At 40.2% G+C, this 18,161-nt stretch overlaps 2 protein-coding genes across 4 annotated transcripts in view; one reads left to right on the top strand and one right to left on the bottom strand.

The window, feature by feature from the left end:
- The window catches only part of DDIAS (DNA damage induced apoptosis suppressor), a 37,986-nt gene extending 26,258 nt beyond the window's left edge, over nucleotides 1-11,728 (bottom strand). The window contains exons 1-3 of one of the 2 annotated variants that reach the window (XM_023209299.2): nucleotides 11,590-11,728; nucleotides 10,580-10,743; nucleotides 9,942-10,296 (exon numbers count right to left, since the gene is read on the bottom strand). The gene's annotated coding sequence lies outside the window, so the exon portion shown is untranslated. Of the gene's footprint in view, nucleotides 1-9,941; nucleotides 10,297-10,579; nucleotides 10,744-11,589 lie in introns of those variants that run through there. The other variant, XM_023209301.2, reaches the window with a different exon arrangement.
- The window catches only part of PRCP (prolylcarboxypeptidase), an 82,241-nt gene continuing 74,173 nt past the window's right edge, over nucleotides 10,094-18,161 (top strand). Inside the window, exon 1 of one of the 2 annotated variants that reach the window (XM_023209303.1) lies at nucleotides 10,094-10,198. Coding sequence is in view for 1 of the 2 variants with exons in the window: in XM_023209302.1 (XP_023065070.1) it covers nucleotides 11,347-11,514 (168 nt within the window). In the remaining variant the exon portion in view is untranslated. Of the gene's footprint in view, nucleotides 10,199-11,152; nucleotides 11,515-18,161 lie in introns of those variants that run through there. The other variant, XM_023209302.1, reaches the window with a different exon arrangement.

Genomic DNA, 18,161 nt, shown 5'->3' with positions numbered 1-18,161 from the left:
AGCAAGAAATCTAGAATTAAAAAGTGGAGCCTGAAGATATGACTCAATTGCTGCAATCTCATGATAAGGCATGAACTTATGAGGAGTTGCTTTTTATGGATAAACAAGAGAGTAGTTTCTTGATATGGAACCTACTCCTGGTGAGGGTGCTGTGAACATTGTTGAAATGACAACAAAGGATTTAGAATATTCCATAAGCTTAGTTGATAAGCAGTGGCAGGGTTTGAGAAGATTGACTCCAATTCTGAAAGAAGTTCTACTGTGGGTAAAACGCTATCAAACAGCACTACATGGTACAGAAAAATCTTTTGTGAAAGGAAGAGTCAGTGCAGCAAACTTCAATGTTGTCTTATTTTAAGAAATTGCCTCTGCAACCCCAACCTTCAGCAACCACCACCGCAAGCAGTCAGCAACCATCAACACTGAGGCAAGACCCTCCACCACAAAAAATTATGACTCATTGAAGGCTTAGATGATCATTAACATTTTTAAACAATAAAGTGTTTTTAAATTAAGATATGTATTTTTTAGACATAATGCTATTGCATACTTAGACTACAGTATAGTGTAAACACAACTTTTATTAATATATGCACTGGGAAACAAAAAAATTTGTGTGACTCACTTTACTGCAGTATTTGCTTTATTGTAGGGGTCAGAAACCCAACCCATAATATCTCCGAAGTATGCCTGTAGCAATGTTCTCTTTATACTTTCTTTTTAAAAATTCAGCCTGGGCAACATGGTGAGACCTCATCTCTCCCAAAAAACAAAAAAAAAAGTTAGTCGGGCACGGTGGCATGAGCTTGTGGTCCTAGCTACTTGGGAGGCTAGATGGGAGGATCACCTGAGCCCAGGAGGTGAAGACTGCAGTGAGCTGTATTCATGGCATTGCACTCCAGCCTGGGTGACAGAGTGAGACTTTTTCTCAAAAAAAAAAAAAAAAAGAAAAAGAAAAAGAAAAAAAGTTAAAAGGTTGATATGTGGCAGAGTGTGGTGGCTCAAGCTTATAATCCCAGCACTTTGGGAGGCCAAGGTGGGCACATCAACTGAGGTCAAGAGTTTGAGCCAGCCTCGCCAAAATGGTGAAACTCCGTCTCTACCAAAAATATAAAAAATTAGCCCGGTGTGGTGGCGTGCACCTGTAATCCCAGCTACTCAGGAGGCTGAGGCAAAATTGCTTGAACCTGGGAGGCAGAGGTTGTAGTGAGCCAAGATCATGCCACTGCACTCCAGCCTGGGCGACATGTCTTTGAGGCTCTGTCTCAAAAAAAAAAAAAAAAAAGGTTGGTTGGTTTACCAATTTTTTAAATGGATTAGCTTATTTATAACGTAAAATACATGCCTTACAACAAAGGTCTTTGTAACTGTTTGAGATAAAGTTGTATTAAGAACCTTTCATTTTTAAGCACATGGCAAAAGCTTTCAATTTCTGAAATGGGTGATACTGTTTTTGACGCTGGCATCAGCAAACTGACAAAGTGGAGGTCGCTCATTTTAAAAGAGTAGAATCTTTTTGGTATAGTACTCCATAAAGATGATTACAAACATAGGAATGTCGTGACTATGGAAGGGAGATGTTAAAGTGATACTAATCCTATTAGTCAATCAAAATAACATTTCTATAAAAATAAAATCTTGCCACCTAAGATAATAAGATGGAAATTTGCAAAGATGAAAGATAAATAATTTACATAAGTCACTGATCTGTATACATTAAAGGGAGCACAGAAAAGAGAAGGCTAATCCTAATTTTTTGCTATCCTTGTTAGGATTCTTATGTATACATTAGTAAGGTTCTGCCAAAAGCCGATTATGTAGTCCTAGATTTGGTTGTCACCTTAGGCTACATAGCAATCTCAAAGGACACGGTAGGGTAAGGAATATAGGATACAAATGAAAGGCAGAAAGAAAGGTCAAAGAAAAGTGCTATTATGAGTGCTAAAATCTCAAATTCCTTGCCATTGCAACTGTCAAAAGACAAAATTGCAACAATTTTGCGAAAGATCTTAATTGGCTTTATTTATGATTCTGTCAGAGGTGTTTGAACAAAAGCAACTCCATCTTGTCTAGAGGGTGGGTAAAATGAAGCTGAGACATACTGGGCTGAATTCCCAGATGCTTAAGGCATTCTAAGTCATAGGATAAGATGTGAGGTCGACACAAAATACAGGTTATAAAGACCCTGCCGATAAAACAGGTTGCAGTAAAGAAGCCAGCTAAAACCCACCAAAACCAAGATGGTGACGAGGGTGACCTCTGGTTGTCCTCATTGCTACACAGCCACCAGCGCCATGACAGTTCACAAACGCCATGGCAATGTCAGGAAGTTGCCGTATATGGTCTAAAAGGAGGAGGCACAAATAATCGCATCTTGTTTAGCATACCATCAAGAAATAACCATAAAAATGGGCAGCAAGCAGCCCTCGGGACTGTTCTATGTCTTTTATTCCTTTACTTTCCTAGTAAACTTGCTCTCACTTTATGGACTCGCCCTGAATTCTTTCTTGTGCGAGACTGAAGAACCCTCTCTGGGGGTCTGGATTGGGACCTCTTTCCTGTAACAATTCTAGAATCGGGAAATACTTTATTCCATAAAATACAGTAAGTGTCCCAAGGGGCGGAGCAGAGAAGTTTGGTTTTATAGACAGAGAAGGGCTGAAGAAAGTAGAAACAAAGAACAAAAAGCAGCTTGGTCATTTCAGAGTTACTTTCCTCCTAAAGTGGGAACAGAGGGACAGAAAAATACAGGAATAACTGGTTGACATAAGCTTACTTTTTGTTGTAAGCATCAAAGGCAGAGCAAACTTCATTGTCATGACAACTGAAACTGGCGTGTGTGGGAAATTTGGTTATTTCTCTCTACTGAGTTCTAGGAAGGTCAGATAACAATGTAGTTTTGATTTGGTGAGGTGGAACTTTAAGTATAAATGTCTCTATTTTGATTTTTAGTCTGGTCTACTGGGGCCTAGTGCAGGAGTTTAGTCCAAAACAAAGGCCTCCTATAACTTTTAGTTAACACAACAATGGTGTAATGTCAACAAAGGCATCATCCCTCCACATTCTAATATCCAATTTAGCGTAGGGTTTAGTATGGAGGTATACCTACCTGTGAGTTAGGGGAGCTAAAAGAGCATAAAGCTCATTCCTGAACATGCTGTCTCTTACCTGCTTAAAATCCTGTTATTTAGAATGAAGCCTCAATATCTCACAATGGTCTGTGCAGCCCTGGGTTAGCTAGATCTTGCCAATATCTGACCTCACTTAATACCACTCTCCTCCTTAATCACTGTATTTCAAGCCATGCTGGCATTCTTTCTGCTCCTCAAGCATACCAAACAATTTCCCTTTTCAGGCTTTTGTGCTTACTGTTCTCTTTGGCTAGGATATTCTTCCCTTAGGTCTTGGAATAGTTGGTTCTTTATCATCCTTCAATCTGTAACTCTGTTATCCCCTCAGAGAGCCCCACTTTAGCTCAAGTAGAATCTTCCTTCCTCTTAGTTTCTACGGCATCACCTGTTTTATCCTTCATGGTACTAATCGTGCTGGATAGTCATCCTGTATATGTCTCCTGTATACCCTGTATATATAAAAAAATTATTTTTGTTCGTTCTACCCATCACTAGCCTAAGTTTCATAAAGATGGGGACCTAGTCTACCCTGTTCTCTACTGTAACCCCAGTGCTTAGAACAGTGCTCAGCACACAGTAAGTTCACAATAAATATTTATTGAATAGGGCCAGGTGTGGTGGATCAGGCCTATAATCCCAGCACTTTGGGACGCCAAGGTGGGAGGATTGCTTGAACCCACCAGTTTGAGACCAGCCTGGGCAACACGGCAAGAACTCTGCAAGTAATAAAAAATATTAGCTGGGCATGGTGGTGCACTCTTGTAGTTCCAGCTACTCAGGAGGCGGAGGTGGGAGGGTCACTTGAGCCTGGGAGATTGAGGCTGCAGTGCACAGTGATTGTGCCACTGCACTCCAGCCTGAGCAACAGAGACTAGTCTCAAAACAAAATTTATTGCATGAATGAAGAACTATAAGCAGAATTTTGCAATTCAAGAAAATTTTTATAACAGAGTAGGCATATGCCATATGATACCATAATTTTCTTCCTATTTCATTTGAAGTTCCCCTAAAAAATCTTTCTTTATTAACAAAGAGAATGGCTTTTATTTTTTCCTACACCATATACTATTGTACCTCTGTAGTCCTACCATTCGTTTTGTCTATTGTAGTGTATTGTCTATTTGGTTTTCTTCTCCCTAATGTCTATTCTCTTAACTTTCTTTTTGCTCTTTATGTGCTAGTAATTTATGCCAAGGGAAACAATCTGAGTTGTGTTCCTTGCTTCCCCACTCCCACAGTATGTTTCACATTTCTATGCCTTTGTTTTTTTCCATTCTTCTCTCTAAAATGCTCTTTCGCTCTCCTGGTAATGCTTATTCTTCTTTAAGATCCTTCTTAGAAGTCTTTTTTTCTAGGACGTTTTCCCAGAAGTTAAATTACTCTTTAATTCATCACATGCCACATTATATTAAATTTATCTGTTCAACATGGTTTGTTTTTCCTGGACCCAGAGTAAGATCTTAGAAGGACTATCTGTTTATATCTTCAGTGCCAAGCTCAGAAATTGTCAATCTGAACTTCAGATATTAATCTTCTTCATGAGTTGCAGTTCCTCTTCCTAAGCCACAATTTTGTCACTTAGCATTAAAAACACAATTTTACCAAATCATAAAATTATCTTATATTTGTATACGAAGTACACAGACTAGTTTCATACATAGTACCTTATTTAATACTTATTTTAATCATTACTTACATGTTCTCCTCACTTCTAATATTTTTACTTGTGTTCATATTGTGAGCAGAAACTATTTTCTTTAGGGCTCTAAAACAGAATTTTATATTGTACCACAACAATATGGGCATTCATCAAGTCATATTCTTTACACAATTGCTATTCAAACTTTAGGAAATGGAATAAACTTGTGACATGACTTGTACACTGGGCTAAGTGAAAATAACATACTGTCTGTCCTAAAAAAACTTGTTAATTGGGCAGACAACTCATCAATAAATGAAAAACTTAAATAAGCAGGAAATTTTGGATTCATTTCTAAATTAATTGTGCCAGCACTTATTACTATACTTTTAAAGGAAGGTTGGTTACATTGTTTTTATTTAAGGGTTTATTGCCCTCTAGTGGATCAAATAAGTAAGTCTAAAAATCTATAAAAACAGCAAATTTGAGAACTGTAATGAAAGGGGTCATTAGTATTTTTACTATTTGTATTTCACCTGGTGAACCCAGAAATTGGCAAAAAGGCTTCCCATTTATTGTCTGTTGGACAATAACAGAATAAGATGCTTTCAGACAGTTAATATTAATTAATTTCCTTTGGTGTTTTCATAGTATTTCCTTCATACTTGCCACCTAGTTTATTATTGTATTTATTTATTTATTTATTTGCCTAGGCTCTGGGGTGTTTTTAGAGTTTGTTTTATTTCTCTGTCTCTCTCTACTACTTGACTTGCAGTATAGTGGATGCATGTCTGATGAATAATTGAACGAAACACCAGGAATAAGTAAACACTAAAATGAGGAAGGCAGGATGACACACTTGGGAACAATTTCATATGTGGTATCTTTTGCAGTTTATCTTTCTTCTAACATTTATTGGGAAGGATCGTGATATCGTATTACATTTCTTTCAGCTCCATCACAGCAAACCATATCCCAATTTAATATGCTAATATATTTATTTATTCATCAGTTATTAATTGTGCAGCTGCTAAATGCTAGTGGGGGATAGCGTGATTGACGGACAAACAGACAAGGTCCCTTCCTAGTCAGTAGATTTACTGTCTAGTGTAAGAGGCAGACATTAAATAATCACACAAAAAATTTACCTGCAATTCTGGCAAATTCTATTTCGGAAATGCATAGTGCCATGAGAAGATATAACAGGGGGACTAATTTAGTTTTTGATGAGAGGAATGGGGAAAGAGAAGAGGATAGTTAGAAAAATACATAATCTTATTTTTAAAAAGTATTTTCTCAGGGTAGTAGTGTTAAGGGCGATTTTTATTTCCTTTATATATTTAAGATATTTTCTAAGTGTATCACTTTCATAATTAGAAAAAATCAATAAATACAATAAAAATACTGGAGAGGGACATTAGCAATAATATACAAAGAAAAGCTTGCTTTCTTTAAATCTCTCACACATAAAAGTAGAAATAAGGAGGGTAGAAAGAGGGACAAAAGTATAAGTGTTGGGGCAGAACTAATTAAGGCCTCAGTTGGCCTTTGTTTTGAAAGCTCAGGGATTACCCAGGTCAATGTCCAGGAATGAAGGCTCTGATAGACTTATGCTTATTAAAATATGTGAGGTCCATGTGGACACACTGTAGTACATATCTAATTTACCATGGAATATTCTGGAATACTTTCTCTCCTTTTAGACAAGCCATTATGGGGAGCTGAACCGTAATCCAAAGATGTTTTACTAATTTACCATGAAAAATTACCATCACAGGGAAGGGACATATCAGAAGCCTGTATTTAAATATTTGGTATAACTACATATTATACTCAAATTATAAACAGAAAGTTGCTTGAAGAAGAGCTGGGTGGTAAATCAACTATTTAATGGAATCAAGCTAATGCCTGATGCATCTTCCATTCTAGAGATGATTTTGTCAGTGGTACCAGATATATAAACTCATCGATTACAACCTCCGCATCCCATTTTCATACTAGACAAGTATTTCTCAAATTTTATCATACATCAAAATCACCCAGAAGGCTTGATAAAACAGATTGCTGGACTCCAACTCCAGAGTTTGATTCAGTAAGTCTGGGATAAGTGTCTGAGAATCTGCATTTTCATAAGTTCCCAGGTAATGGCCAAATTGTCCACACTGGAAAACCAGTAGCCTAGTCATTGAGACTATCTCATGGTGAGTAACACTTGCGATAAACATGGTTATAGTTAAATCCCCAAGGCCTGACAGCATCTCAGTCTCGTTTAAATTATTTTGCAATTCTTTGCTCTAATCCATTATTTGGTGACCTTTCAGCTTCACTACTTCATAATCAAGTTCTAAGAAGGCATCTTAATCATTTATGAAAAACTGTGCCCATACATGCACATACCAACACAACTTTTTTTCTTCTTTGGGCTAGACTAGAAGATCTAGAATAACTGGGTTAAATTAGAAAATCTAAACGAATTCTTATTCTATGTTAGATCCTAGAGAAAAAGTTCAGTGAAGTATTTAGTGTAAACTGGCATCTGGGGATGGTGCTGAAGAGAACATAAAAGTATAAGATATGAATCCTATTTTAAAGTTCATAATCCAGTTTGAGTTCATTTGACTGCTTTACAGTTTGCAAAGTGCTTTTGCATCATTATCTGATCCACTTAGAGAAGTTAAATAACTAATTAAAGATCAGGAATTAGGAGAAATCAGGTCTGGAACTCATGCCTTCTGATGAGTAGCTTACTAGTCTTTCTAGTACATCATTCTCTTTGTTCAAGCTTCACACTTGAAAGAAACTATGTGTATTTGCTTCAAGACTGTGCCCAAAGGATGAAATTACTCCTTTAAAAAACTAGTCCTAGTTCTAATGGCATAAAGAAAAGAAAGTATGACTAACATTTTTCCCTTTCTTCATTCCTCTCCAAACTATTCTTGCCTTGCATGAAAATCTTTGTCACCTTATAATTATCCAATTTTCTATTTCATATTTTACAGGCCAAGAGGCCTCAGTTATGGGAAGGGTGGCTATTTTGAACTGTTTTCTTAACACTATCTAATGGTTTCCTCCAAGGGCATGTACTTGTTTAATTTTTCTAAAGGCGGTCATAATTAGTCTCTAAAACATAATTTAGTGACATTAACATGAAAACTCTAGAAAGGCAGGACAGTGAAAATTAAGTAAGCAAAAAAACAAAGAGACAAAACCCAGTGAAAGGAGAAATACTGATGAAAAATACTTTAAAAACATGAACCAGGAAAATCTCAGTACAATACGGTTCTTCCATTGACTATCATTTATGGGACATTTATTACAGGGATGGAGAAGGTAATAGGGTTAAAGAGAGAAAAAACAGGCTCTTGTGTTCAAAGAATTTATAATCTATTGGCTAAGACAGACAATATATAACTATCAGTGAAATAATATATGCAAGCTCCAGAATTCTATACCTTAACTGCTTACCTGAGAGCCAACTGTATTTGATGTCTCATAGGGATCTCACGGTTTAATAGTTAAAAAACCTGAATTCTTAGTTTCCTCTCAAACCTCTTTTTCTGCAATTTTGCTCCATCTCAGTAAATGGTACCACTCACTAACCAGTAACTCAAGCCAGTACCTGGGAGTCATTTGTCATTCCTCCCTTTCTTTCACATCCCACATCACACTCATCAGAAGGTACTTGAATTTACATCCATACTTACAAACCATCATTCACTTTTCTCTCATATATTCTACCATCATCTTAATCCAAACCACCTTTATCTCCCGTTTATGGTCTGGATTAACCTCCTTATCATGATTCGGTCTCTGCCCATCTTTCCAGACTCATCTCATACAACTGTCCTTTCTGAATACATTCCAGCAATACTGGTCTTTCCTTAGATTCTTGAACATTAACATGTCAAGCTCTTTCCTGCCTCAGGACCTTTGCACAACCTGTTCACTCTGTTTAGAATGTTGTTCTTTTCCTCTCTTGCACAGTTGGATCATGCTCATCTTTTAGGCATCAATATCAACTCCTCGGAAAGGTCTTCTTAGACCAGTCTAATTCACATAGTTTCCTTGTAAATTCTCCTTAATTCCATCCATACAAGGTAAGTTCCATTAGAACAGGAATCTACCTTGTTCATCATCGGATCTCAGTACCTAGCAGTTGCAAAGACCAAAGAAGCACTTAACTATCTGCAGAATAAACAAATAATTACTTGGTGCTCTGTGATCCAGTCTTGTGGGGTCAGGAAAGGGTTTCTGATTTAAAAGGCTTTGCAAACTGAGTAAGAATTAGCCAAGTCACGGACAGGGTCAGAAGACGGTTTGGGGTGAGAAGGAGGATAGTACACTTCAGGAACACAGAAGACATTCTATATGGCTGGAGCGGTGGAAAACCACTGGGGCTGAAGAGGCAGGCAAAAGTCAGGAAAGAGCCTGTAAGTCATGTTAAAGAGTTTGGGCTTAAACCTGAGGGCAAATAGGAGCGACTGAAAGGTTTTCAATGGGGAGTGCCTCGGGCAAGTATGAACTTCATCAGTCCAGCAAGGTGGAGACTGGACTGGAATGTGGCAAGATTGAAAGCAGGAGAACCAGCTGGGGCAGGTGGGGGTACTGCCACAGCTATGTAGCAGTCATAGGGTCGAACCAAAATAATGTCAGTAAAAAACGGAGAGACGTGAACAGATCTGAGATATTCAAGAGGCTGGTAGGGACTGGCTGGATGCGAAAAGGAAGAAAACTTTCAAGTTCTGGTTTAAGCACATGGCTCAGTTAAAGTATGTTCCCTCTAAGCCATGATACCAGTTTGGCAGATCCCCTTTCAGCACGTACTACTCTGCACAGTGGCCCGCTGAATACGTATTTGCACATCACAGAAGCAAGAGTTGCGCCTTTTCCACTCTATCTCCGATTCTAAAAGCCCACTCTGAGTCTAGCTCGATGGCACTGTAAGTGTTCAATAAACGTTCGTTAGATGATTGCAACTGCACTGAGTCTAAAATAAAATAATAAAATAACTGACGTTTATATCTTTTACCCTCATATCCGCCCGTTTACAGAGAATAACTCGTGAAAAACAAGTGCCGGGCTCTGGGTGGGTCTCATTCATAATAAAGTTAAGAACCTCCTTGGGAGTCTCCGGCCCTTAGGCTTCCCGAGAACCCCTTTACCCAGCTCACCTGAGGGAGAAGACCAGGAGCGGGCCCAGGCGACACACAGTGTGACGCAGACCGTCCGGACTCAGCAGTTCGCCGGAAGCCTTCCAATCGAATCTCCCGCGTCCTTTTCCGCCGGAAGTAACGCTTTGGCTGGGTTTACTCAGAGCCAATCAGAAGAAGGCGCCGCAGAGGGTGGCGCTTAGCCAAGAAATCCTACAAGCTTGTGGGAACAACCATTTTCGTCCAACTGCGGGTAGAGTCGGTGGATCAGTAGTACGGTCCGTAAAGTTGGTTTTGGCGGCGCTGAGCCTCATGGGCGTAGGGATCCCGGGAAAGTGTGGAGCAAGACTGGGCTCCCTGGGGTCTGGCAGGGTGACTGAAAGAGTAATGGAAGCCGGATGAAGAGGGTTGAGGGAGCTTTGGAAGCCAGACCCGGTGCTGTCCTAGGGGCTAGCACTACCCAGGGGCGGAGGGGGGAAGGGGGCTTTGGCAGGAGGCAGGAGGGAAGTGGAGCGCGGAGTGGGTTTTCGGGTGCCGGAGAAGAAAGGGGGCGTTACTTGAAAGAAGGGACCGGGACCTGGCGGGATTTAGGGACGATGTGGACCCGGGGCGACCTCTGTAATGGATGGGTTGTGCAAGCAACACAGTTTTGGGGTTACCAAAGAACGGAGTATCATAGGGAGTGGTTAGGCTCCATGATGGAGGTGGGTGCAAGGAGCACAGTCTTTGGAGCTGGACCCAGCGGTCTGCGACGACGTGCTCCGCTTACTGCTGAGTGATCTAGTGCAAGTTCCCGCACCTCTCTGAGCGTCTGTTTCCACATCTGTAGATGAGAATAACAATCAAATACGACGCACAAGATTGCTGTGACGATTGAGTTAGAGGAGATGATGCCTGTGCCTCCCTGCCTCCTGATATACTGGCCTGTAGTGAACCTTCAATAAATTGTCATGGAAGCTGTTATTGCCTTTATGTGGGATTTGCGGAGGGCAGGAGGTGTAGCAATGGAATTGAGGCAGCCAGGGCAGAGTTTGGCGGTGATTATAATGGTGGGGATATAGGGTGACCTGAAGGACAGGTGGGCTTCGGGGGCGCTATAGATAAAGCATGGGCTACAGCGATGAGGTAGGAAGAGGCCCTAGCATAATAAAGGCCGACTTGGGATGTGACCGCAATGAAGGTGAGTGCTAAGAAGCAGACGGCACGAGAGGAAAGTGGAGTGGAGGCGGTGCCCTCTGGAATGGGGGCGGAGTGGCTGTGGTGACCTAGTTTGGGCGGTGTCTGAGGAGCTGGCTGGCTTTGAGTTTCCCCCGGGAGGAGCCGTTTTGCGGCGGGCGGAGCTGCAGGCTGGGCAGGGCTTAGCCTGTGCGCTGCTGCTGGTCTCCTTTTCGCCCTCCCACCCGCACTGCAGCCGCCAGCCTGAGCCATGGGCCCCCGAGCCCTCCTGCTCCTGCTTCTGTCTTTTCTGGCGCCCTGGGCCACCAAGGCCCTCCGGCCGGCCTTAAGGGCCCTCGGCAGCCTACACTTGCCAACAAACCCCACATCCCTCCCGGCTGTAGCCAAGAACTATTCGGTTCTCTACTTCCAACAGAAGGTAAGGGGGAGTGGGAGCTTCGCCGTCCCCGGCCCAACCGCCGGGAACCCTCAGAGCCCGGGCAACAGAGCCTACCTCGAAATTCACACCCCTTGATGCCTGGGATCTCTTCTGTCTTTGGCTCATGTCTTCCGGAAGATGGTCTCAAATGGGAGGTAATTTTTCTCCTCCCATTACCAATACTTTGGTAGTAGTTCTGGCTCCGTACTCTTGATTCAGGCTGTTCTGCAATTGGACACGGCAGTCACTTCATCTCCGCCTGCTCCCATAGGGTGCCCCAATCCGAACTCCCTTGACCTTCCCTCAAATGCAAATTATTAAATGCCAGCTCTGCTACCTAGTCTGCGGTGATAGTCATCCTTTGCCCCAAGGCAGCCCTAAATACAAATTCTAGTATCTTTACCTATTAGATAATATTGGATAGTTATCCATCCTAAAAACCAGCCTCTCATAAGGGGTCAGCTCAGAGCTGATTTTGTGGCCCTATTATTAAGAATTGTTGAAATCCCTATTCCCCATAAGACTGAACGTGTGTAGCCTATGGTTGTAAAAGGAGTTGTAGGAGCTTGTGGTGGGGGTGGGGATTAGCCTTTCTATGCTTTGTAACGTGATTTTAGAGGTTTTTAGGCTTGATGCCTTTGTGCTTGGCTGCAGCATGAGGCATTCCCCCACAGGTCTTGACGGAAAAGTACATCCTCTGTGAAATGACGAGGAATCCTTACAGTTCAGCATTTCTGAAAGCCTGTGTAAAAATAGGAAAAGATTTGGAAAGGGTTGGATTAGAAAGAGTGCAAGGGTCCGAAGCTTGGCTTTAGGAGTCAGGTAGAACCAGATTCCACCCTGCTAGCTCTATGACCTTCGGCAGGTTACAGTACTTCTCTGAGCCTAGTTCCTTGATCTTTTGGGGTTTGTGGTGATGGTTAAGTGAGAGCAGATAACGTGTTCCTAGCAGAGTATCTGGCCTCAAGTAGGCACTCATATAATACGTGGTTACAGACCTACGTGAAATTTTGTTGTTGTTGATTGTGTAGAGACAAGGCTCACTATGTTGCCCAGGCTAGTCTTAAACTTGTGGACTCAATAATCCTTCTGCATCAGCCTCCCAAAGTGTTGGGATTACAGGCTTGAGCCACTGAGCCCAGCCCTTATATGAATTTTGAATGGGAATTTGTGGTAAAGGGATGTCATAGACTTCCAGAATAACTTAGAAATAATTTTTAAAAAATTTTTTATTTTTAAAAATAGAGATGGGGTTTTGCCATGTTGCCTAGGCTGGTCTTGAACTCCTGGGCTCAAACGATGTCCCAAAGGGCTGGGATTGCAGGCGTGTGCCACTGTGTGCAGTCAGGAAACAATTTTTAACCCAGACATTTGAGTTAAAGTTTATGAGGAAGATAAAACATTTTAATTTTACCAGGGATACCAGGAAATAGTCTTTTTTCTCAGGCAACTCCCTTAAATTAATTCTCTAGGCATGATTCCCTCATTTGTAAATTGGGAGGGTTAGGACAAAGACCAATGTGTTTCACACTTTACTGAGGAAAATTAAGGGCTCTTTGGGGAGCTGTTTCAGAGGGAAAGTGGATGAAGGCTGAAGTGGAGGTCAAATTAGGTGCTCCAATACCCCCCTCTTGGATCTCTTTTGGCTTTTATCTGTTTTATATGCTGGGATTTTATATACAACTATTTGCAGAGCTCAACTGCTAAAGTAAAATGGGGAGAGGACTATTGGAATGGAAGATCTCTAAAATCCCATTGGGATTGATGAAAAAGAACTATCAGCAGAAAAGGAGAGAGTGAAAGGTTGGAAGGGAACAAATTATTTGTTAGTACCTTAGTTCCTACTTTGTTCTTTTATTGTAGATTCCTTTCTTGGCCACTACACTTCTTAGAAATACAATTCAAACACCTTGGCATGGGAATCCATTGTTCCTTACTATGAAACCCTAGCTGGTCATACCAACTTTATATTCTGCCATAATCCCCCATCCCAGCTCCCACTTTTAGCAACCTAACAGACTCAAGTGACTTTTACTGTGTCAGAAATTCTGTCTGGAATAACATCCCTCTTCTCTACTATTTAAACTCATACTTCTATTCCTGCAGAAATGTCACCTCTTCTGTGAATCTGACTATTTTAAGGCAATTTAGTTGGTCTTTTTTCATCCTGTTCATTTCTATATTGTAGGTGTCCCTCTAGCTAGTTAGTACTCTACAATACCTAGAAGAGCCTATAAAAAAGTATAAAGCACAAAATAGCTGTTGAGAAAGTGAATGCATGATTATCCAAAAAGAACCTAAACAAAGGCTACCATCATTTAATTGTCACAAATCATTTTTTATTTTTCTTTTTATCTTTTACTTTAGTTCTTTATTAATTATTTTTTCCTCCTTTTTCAAAGTCTTCAAATATTGATTTAGGTAGGAATATTTGATTTATTTTACCTGAAATAACTGAATTAGGAGGCCAGAGAAAGGATAGTACATCACTTGGGCACATCAAGGCTCTGGGTACATGTGTAGTATGTGTGGTATCAGTGTCATAAAGGGCTCTCTGGAATGTGTGGCTTGTGGTTACAATGTTGCATGCTTATTACCTGTACCTCCCACCTGTGCCCCTCAGGCTAGAATGTGAGTCCCGAATCACACATTTTAGTGTGTGATATAGTCAAGAGGGAGAATGGGTCCTTGTCAGGCCATCTTTTTTCTCAGTGGTAAAATTGGGAGCAATATCTATTATATTGTCAGGGTGTGTGTCTGTGTGTTTCTCTCTCTACAAGAGAGATTTTTATTAAGGAATTGGCTCATGCAATTGTGGAGGCTTAGTAAGTCCAAAATCTTCAGGGAAGGTTGGTAGGCTGGAAACCCAGGGGAGAGTTGCAGTTTGGATGCACAGGCATTCTGCTGGCAGAATTTCTTCTTGCTTAGGGGAAGTCAGTCTTTTTTTTTTTTTGAGTTGGAGTTTCGCTCTGTTGCCCAGGCTGGGGTGCAGTGGCGAGATCTCGGCTCACTGCAGCCTTTGCCTCCCGGGTTCAAGCAATTCTCCTGCCTTAGCCTCCCGAGTAGCTAGGATTACAGGTGCTTGCCACCATGCCTGGCTAATTTTTGCAGTTTTAAAAATACAGACAGGGTTTTACCATGTTGGCCAGGCTGGTCTTGACCCCCTGACCTCAAGTGATCCACCTGCCTCGGCCTCCCAAAGTCAGGGGAAGTCAAACTTTGTTCTATTAAAGCCTTAAACTGATTAGATAAGGCCCACCCAAATTATGGAGGGTAAAGTCCATTGATGTAAAGTCCACTGATTTAAATGTTAATCTCATCCAAAAAATACCTTCACAAAAACATCTAGAATGATGGTTGACCAAATAGCCGGGCACCATGGCCTATAAAATTGGCATGTAAAATTAATCATCACATCCACCAAGGTTATTGTCAGAGTTCAGTGTGGTAACACATGAAAGCCACATGGATGGTGCATAGAACATGGTAGGAACTTAAACAACTTAGTGGAACAAATGCTAGTTCCTTTACAACTCTGTCCTGAAAATTCACTCTCATCCAAATGCATGACAATAGTGGTAAAGGCTCTTCTGAAAACTTAGTACCCCACCATTCCTATTTAACTGCTGATCATTGTTTCTGTTAGAAGTCTGTGTTTTGGCCCAGCATTGAGCTCATGGTCACTGACTCCTGCAGGTCCTTCCTCATCTGCTATGAGGGGATCACATCAGTGGGCTAAGCTATTTAAATTTACATGCGTCCTTTATAGTTCTGCTTTCAATTCCTGTTCTAGGTTCCCCTTTCCCACTTTTGTCACAATGGCCCTGATGTCTAGTAAAATGTTATGTCTAGCTATGTTAGGCACCTTGGAAGGCCATGTTGATAAAGATCTTGTTCCTCCTTCTTTAAATTTTTCTTCCCGTTTCTCCTCTTCTTATCTGTTCATCTACTGATGGCCTTCCCCTTAGGCCTGGAGTATCCTGTCAGAAATATTATGTGAATTCAGAACCAATTTATGTGTTTGATGATACAGAATCATTTTTAGAAGGGGCCTTAGTGATCATGTAGCCTCCCCCTTAGATATGATGGATTGACCTTGATCTAAATTATAGAGCATCAGAAACTTGATAGAGCTTGAATAGGAGGGTGGTTCAAAGCACAGCTTTTAGTGTTGGGTGTGGTGGCTCACCCCTGAAATCCTAGCATTTTGAGAGGCCAGGAGGATCACATGAGACCAGGAGCTAGCGACCAGGTTGGGCAACATAGTGAGACCCTATCTCTACAAAAAAATAAAAAAACAGCAACAAACCCCAAAGCATATCATTTAGGGGCAAACAGGTTTGAGAACAAGTTCTGTTTCTGCCACTACCTGAGTAAGTTACTCAGAGGCAGCTCCTATTTTCATAATCAGCAAAATGGAGATAATTATATTACCTATCCCATAAGTTTGTTGTAAAAAGAGGTGGTATGTGTAAAGTGCTTATTTAGCACAGTGCATAACACTTAGTAAACTATAAATGATAAACATTTTTATTTTGCCGTTTCCTAATGTACATGGTTTTAATTAACCCCTTCACTTTTTTTAAATCAATAGGATTAAAATAATCAATACTTTAACAGACTTGTGGCCTAGGAATTAACCTTTTTTCTTGCTTGAAATCATTCTTTTCACACAAAATTCTGTACATATAAAGAAGCACATGAAACTATTTCTATTTTTCTTTCTATGCTATTTTAAGTGTTGATAAAGTGTTGGGGGGAAATAATGAATTTACCCTTTTAGGTTTTTGGAAGTAGCTTCTTCTCTTGATAATAATAGTAAATCTAACACTGTCTTTCTGATAGCTGAGTTTTAAATTTCTTACTAACTAATGCTAAAATCTAATTTCAGTAAAATTAACTTTAAGTTTTTCACTGTCTTGTTTATATTGCTCTGTCAGCACATTGCAGGGACTTTGTGCTTTAGAGAATTTAGACTTTTAAAACATTTTCAAAGTTTGGGTTCTAGGATCAGCCCTGCCAGTAATTCACATCATACTCTTGGGCAAGTTGCTTAACCCTCTAGATCTCATTGTACTAATTTGTAAGATAAATGGATTGGATCTGCTAATCTCTGATATACCTAGTATTCTGTTCACTGAGTGCCTCCTGTTTATTGGGCACTGCATTAGGAGCAGTGGCAATGCGGGTACAAGTTTTGTTTTTTGCCAGAACATTAATTGTCTTTGGTGAATTGGACCTAAACAACTTTACTATCTTGACTTTGAAGAGGACACAGACCCATAACATATAAAGTGTTTTTAAATTAAAAAGTAGTCACCTCTTCAATTGATACAATATTTATAACATTGCATAGTTGATCTATTTTATAATATAATAGAACATTGTGTTTATGATTTTGAAGTTTGCTTGGTTGTGGGTCTGTTGGAGAAGAAAGGAGCATCATAGGTAAGGAGAATAATACCTTGATGGTAGATCTTGTTTGTCTTCGTTCCTAGTGCCTTGGATGGTACTTCTTTTTACTTTTTTTATGTGGTTCTGACAGAATATGGTACTTCTTAATAAAGATATTATGAATTGAAAAAATTGACTGTAAATTAAAATGAATAAGGAGTAAGAGATGAAAGTAAAATGACATATGTAGTGTAAATGTGTCTAATGCATTATTAATAATAATAATTTACTACAATTTATTGAAAGCTTCAAATACCCTAAATATTATCCTAAGTACTTAATAGACATTCACTTATTTAATCCCTATTACTGTTCTGTGAGGTAGATGCTATTATTCCATTCTGTAGGCAAGAGAACGATCCTTTTTGTTTGTTTGTTTTTAGACAGTATCTTGCTCTGTCACTCAGGATGGAGTACAGCCATGCGATCATAGCTCACTACAGCCTTGAACTTCTGAGCTCAAGTGATCCTTCCACCCCAGCATCCTGGGTAGCTGGGACTACAGGTGTACACCGCAATGCCTGGCTAATTTTTGAATCTTTTTGTAGAGATGGGATCTCGTTATGTTGCCCAGGCTGGTCTTGAACTCTTGTTCTCAAGCTGTCCTCCTAGCTTGGTGTCCCAAAGTGCTAGGATTACAGGCATGTGCCATCAAACTCGGTGAGCAAGAGAACTATCATATAGAGAGGTTAAATTATTTTACTGAGCTATACTGCTTATCTGTACCATTTTGTTTTTCTGAAATTAAACTCTGATGAATTTCTAGTTCTGAAATGAATGTCATTACCTTGCTTGCATTATCCAGGATAGGTTAGGTTTTGCTGCTATAGTAAAATATATGAATTTCAGTCACTTAACCTAACAAAGTATATGACCCTTACTGTCATAAACTTCCAATTGAATGAGCAGGGGGCTGTGCTCCTGCTTTCACTCAGGGACTAAGTGATTGTTCGGGGTTTCCTTTTTAGCATATGCTTTCATGAACACTTAACAGTGGAAAAAGAACATGGAAGATCTTATATAAATGCTCCAAAATGGAAATTAAATTACTTATGTCACTTCTCACAATTCCTTGGCTAGAACTGGTTAAATGACTATACCCAATCACAGGATAAGGAGACAAAAAGTCTTGGCTTTGTAGTGCCTAGACAGACAGGACTAATGACTACCATACTCAATCAGTCACTTACCTA

The sequence above is a fragment of the Piliocolobus tephrosceles genome, chromosome 13 (genome assembly GCF_002776525.5).
Source record: "Piliocolobus tephrosceles isolate RC106 chromosome 13, ASM277652v3, whole genome shotgun sequence".
NCBI lineage: Eukaryota > Metazoa > Chordata > Mammalia > Primates > Cercopithecidae > Piliocolobus > Piliocolobus tephrosceles.
This window is presented reverse-complemented; position numbering and strand designations above follow the sequence as displayed.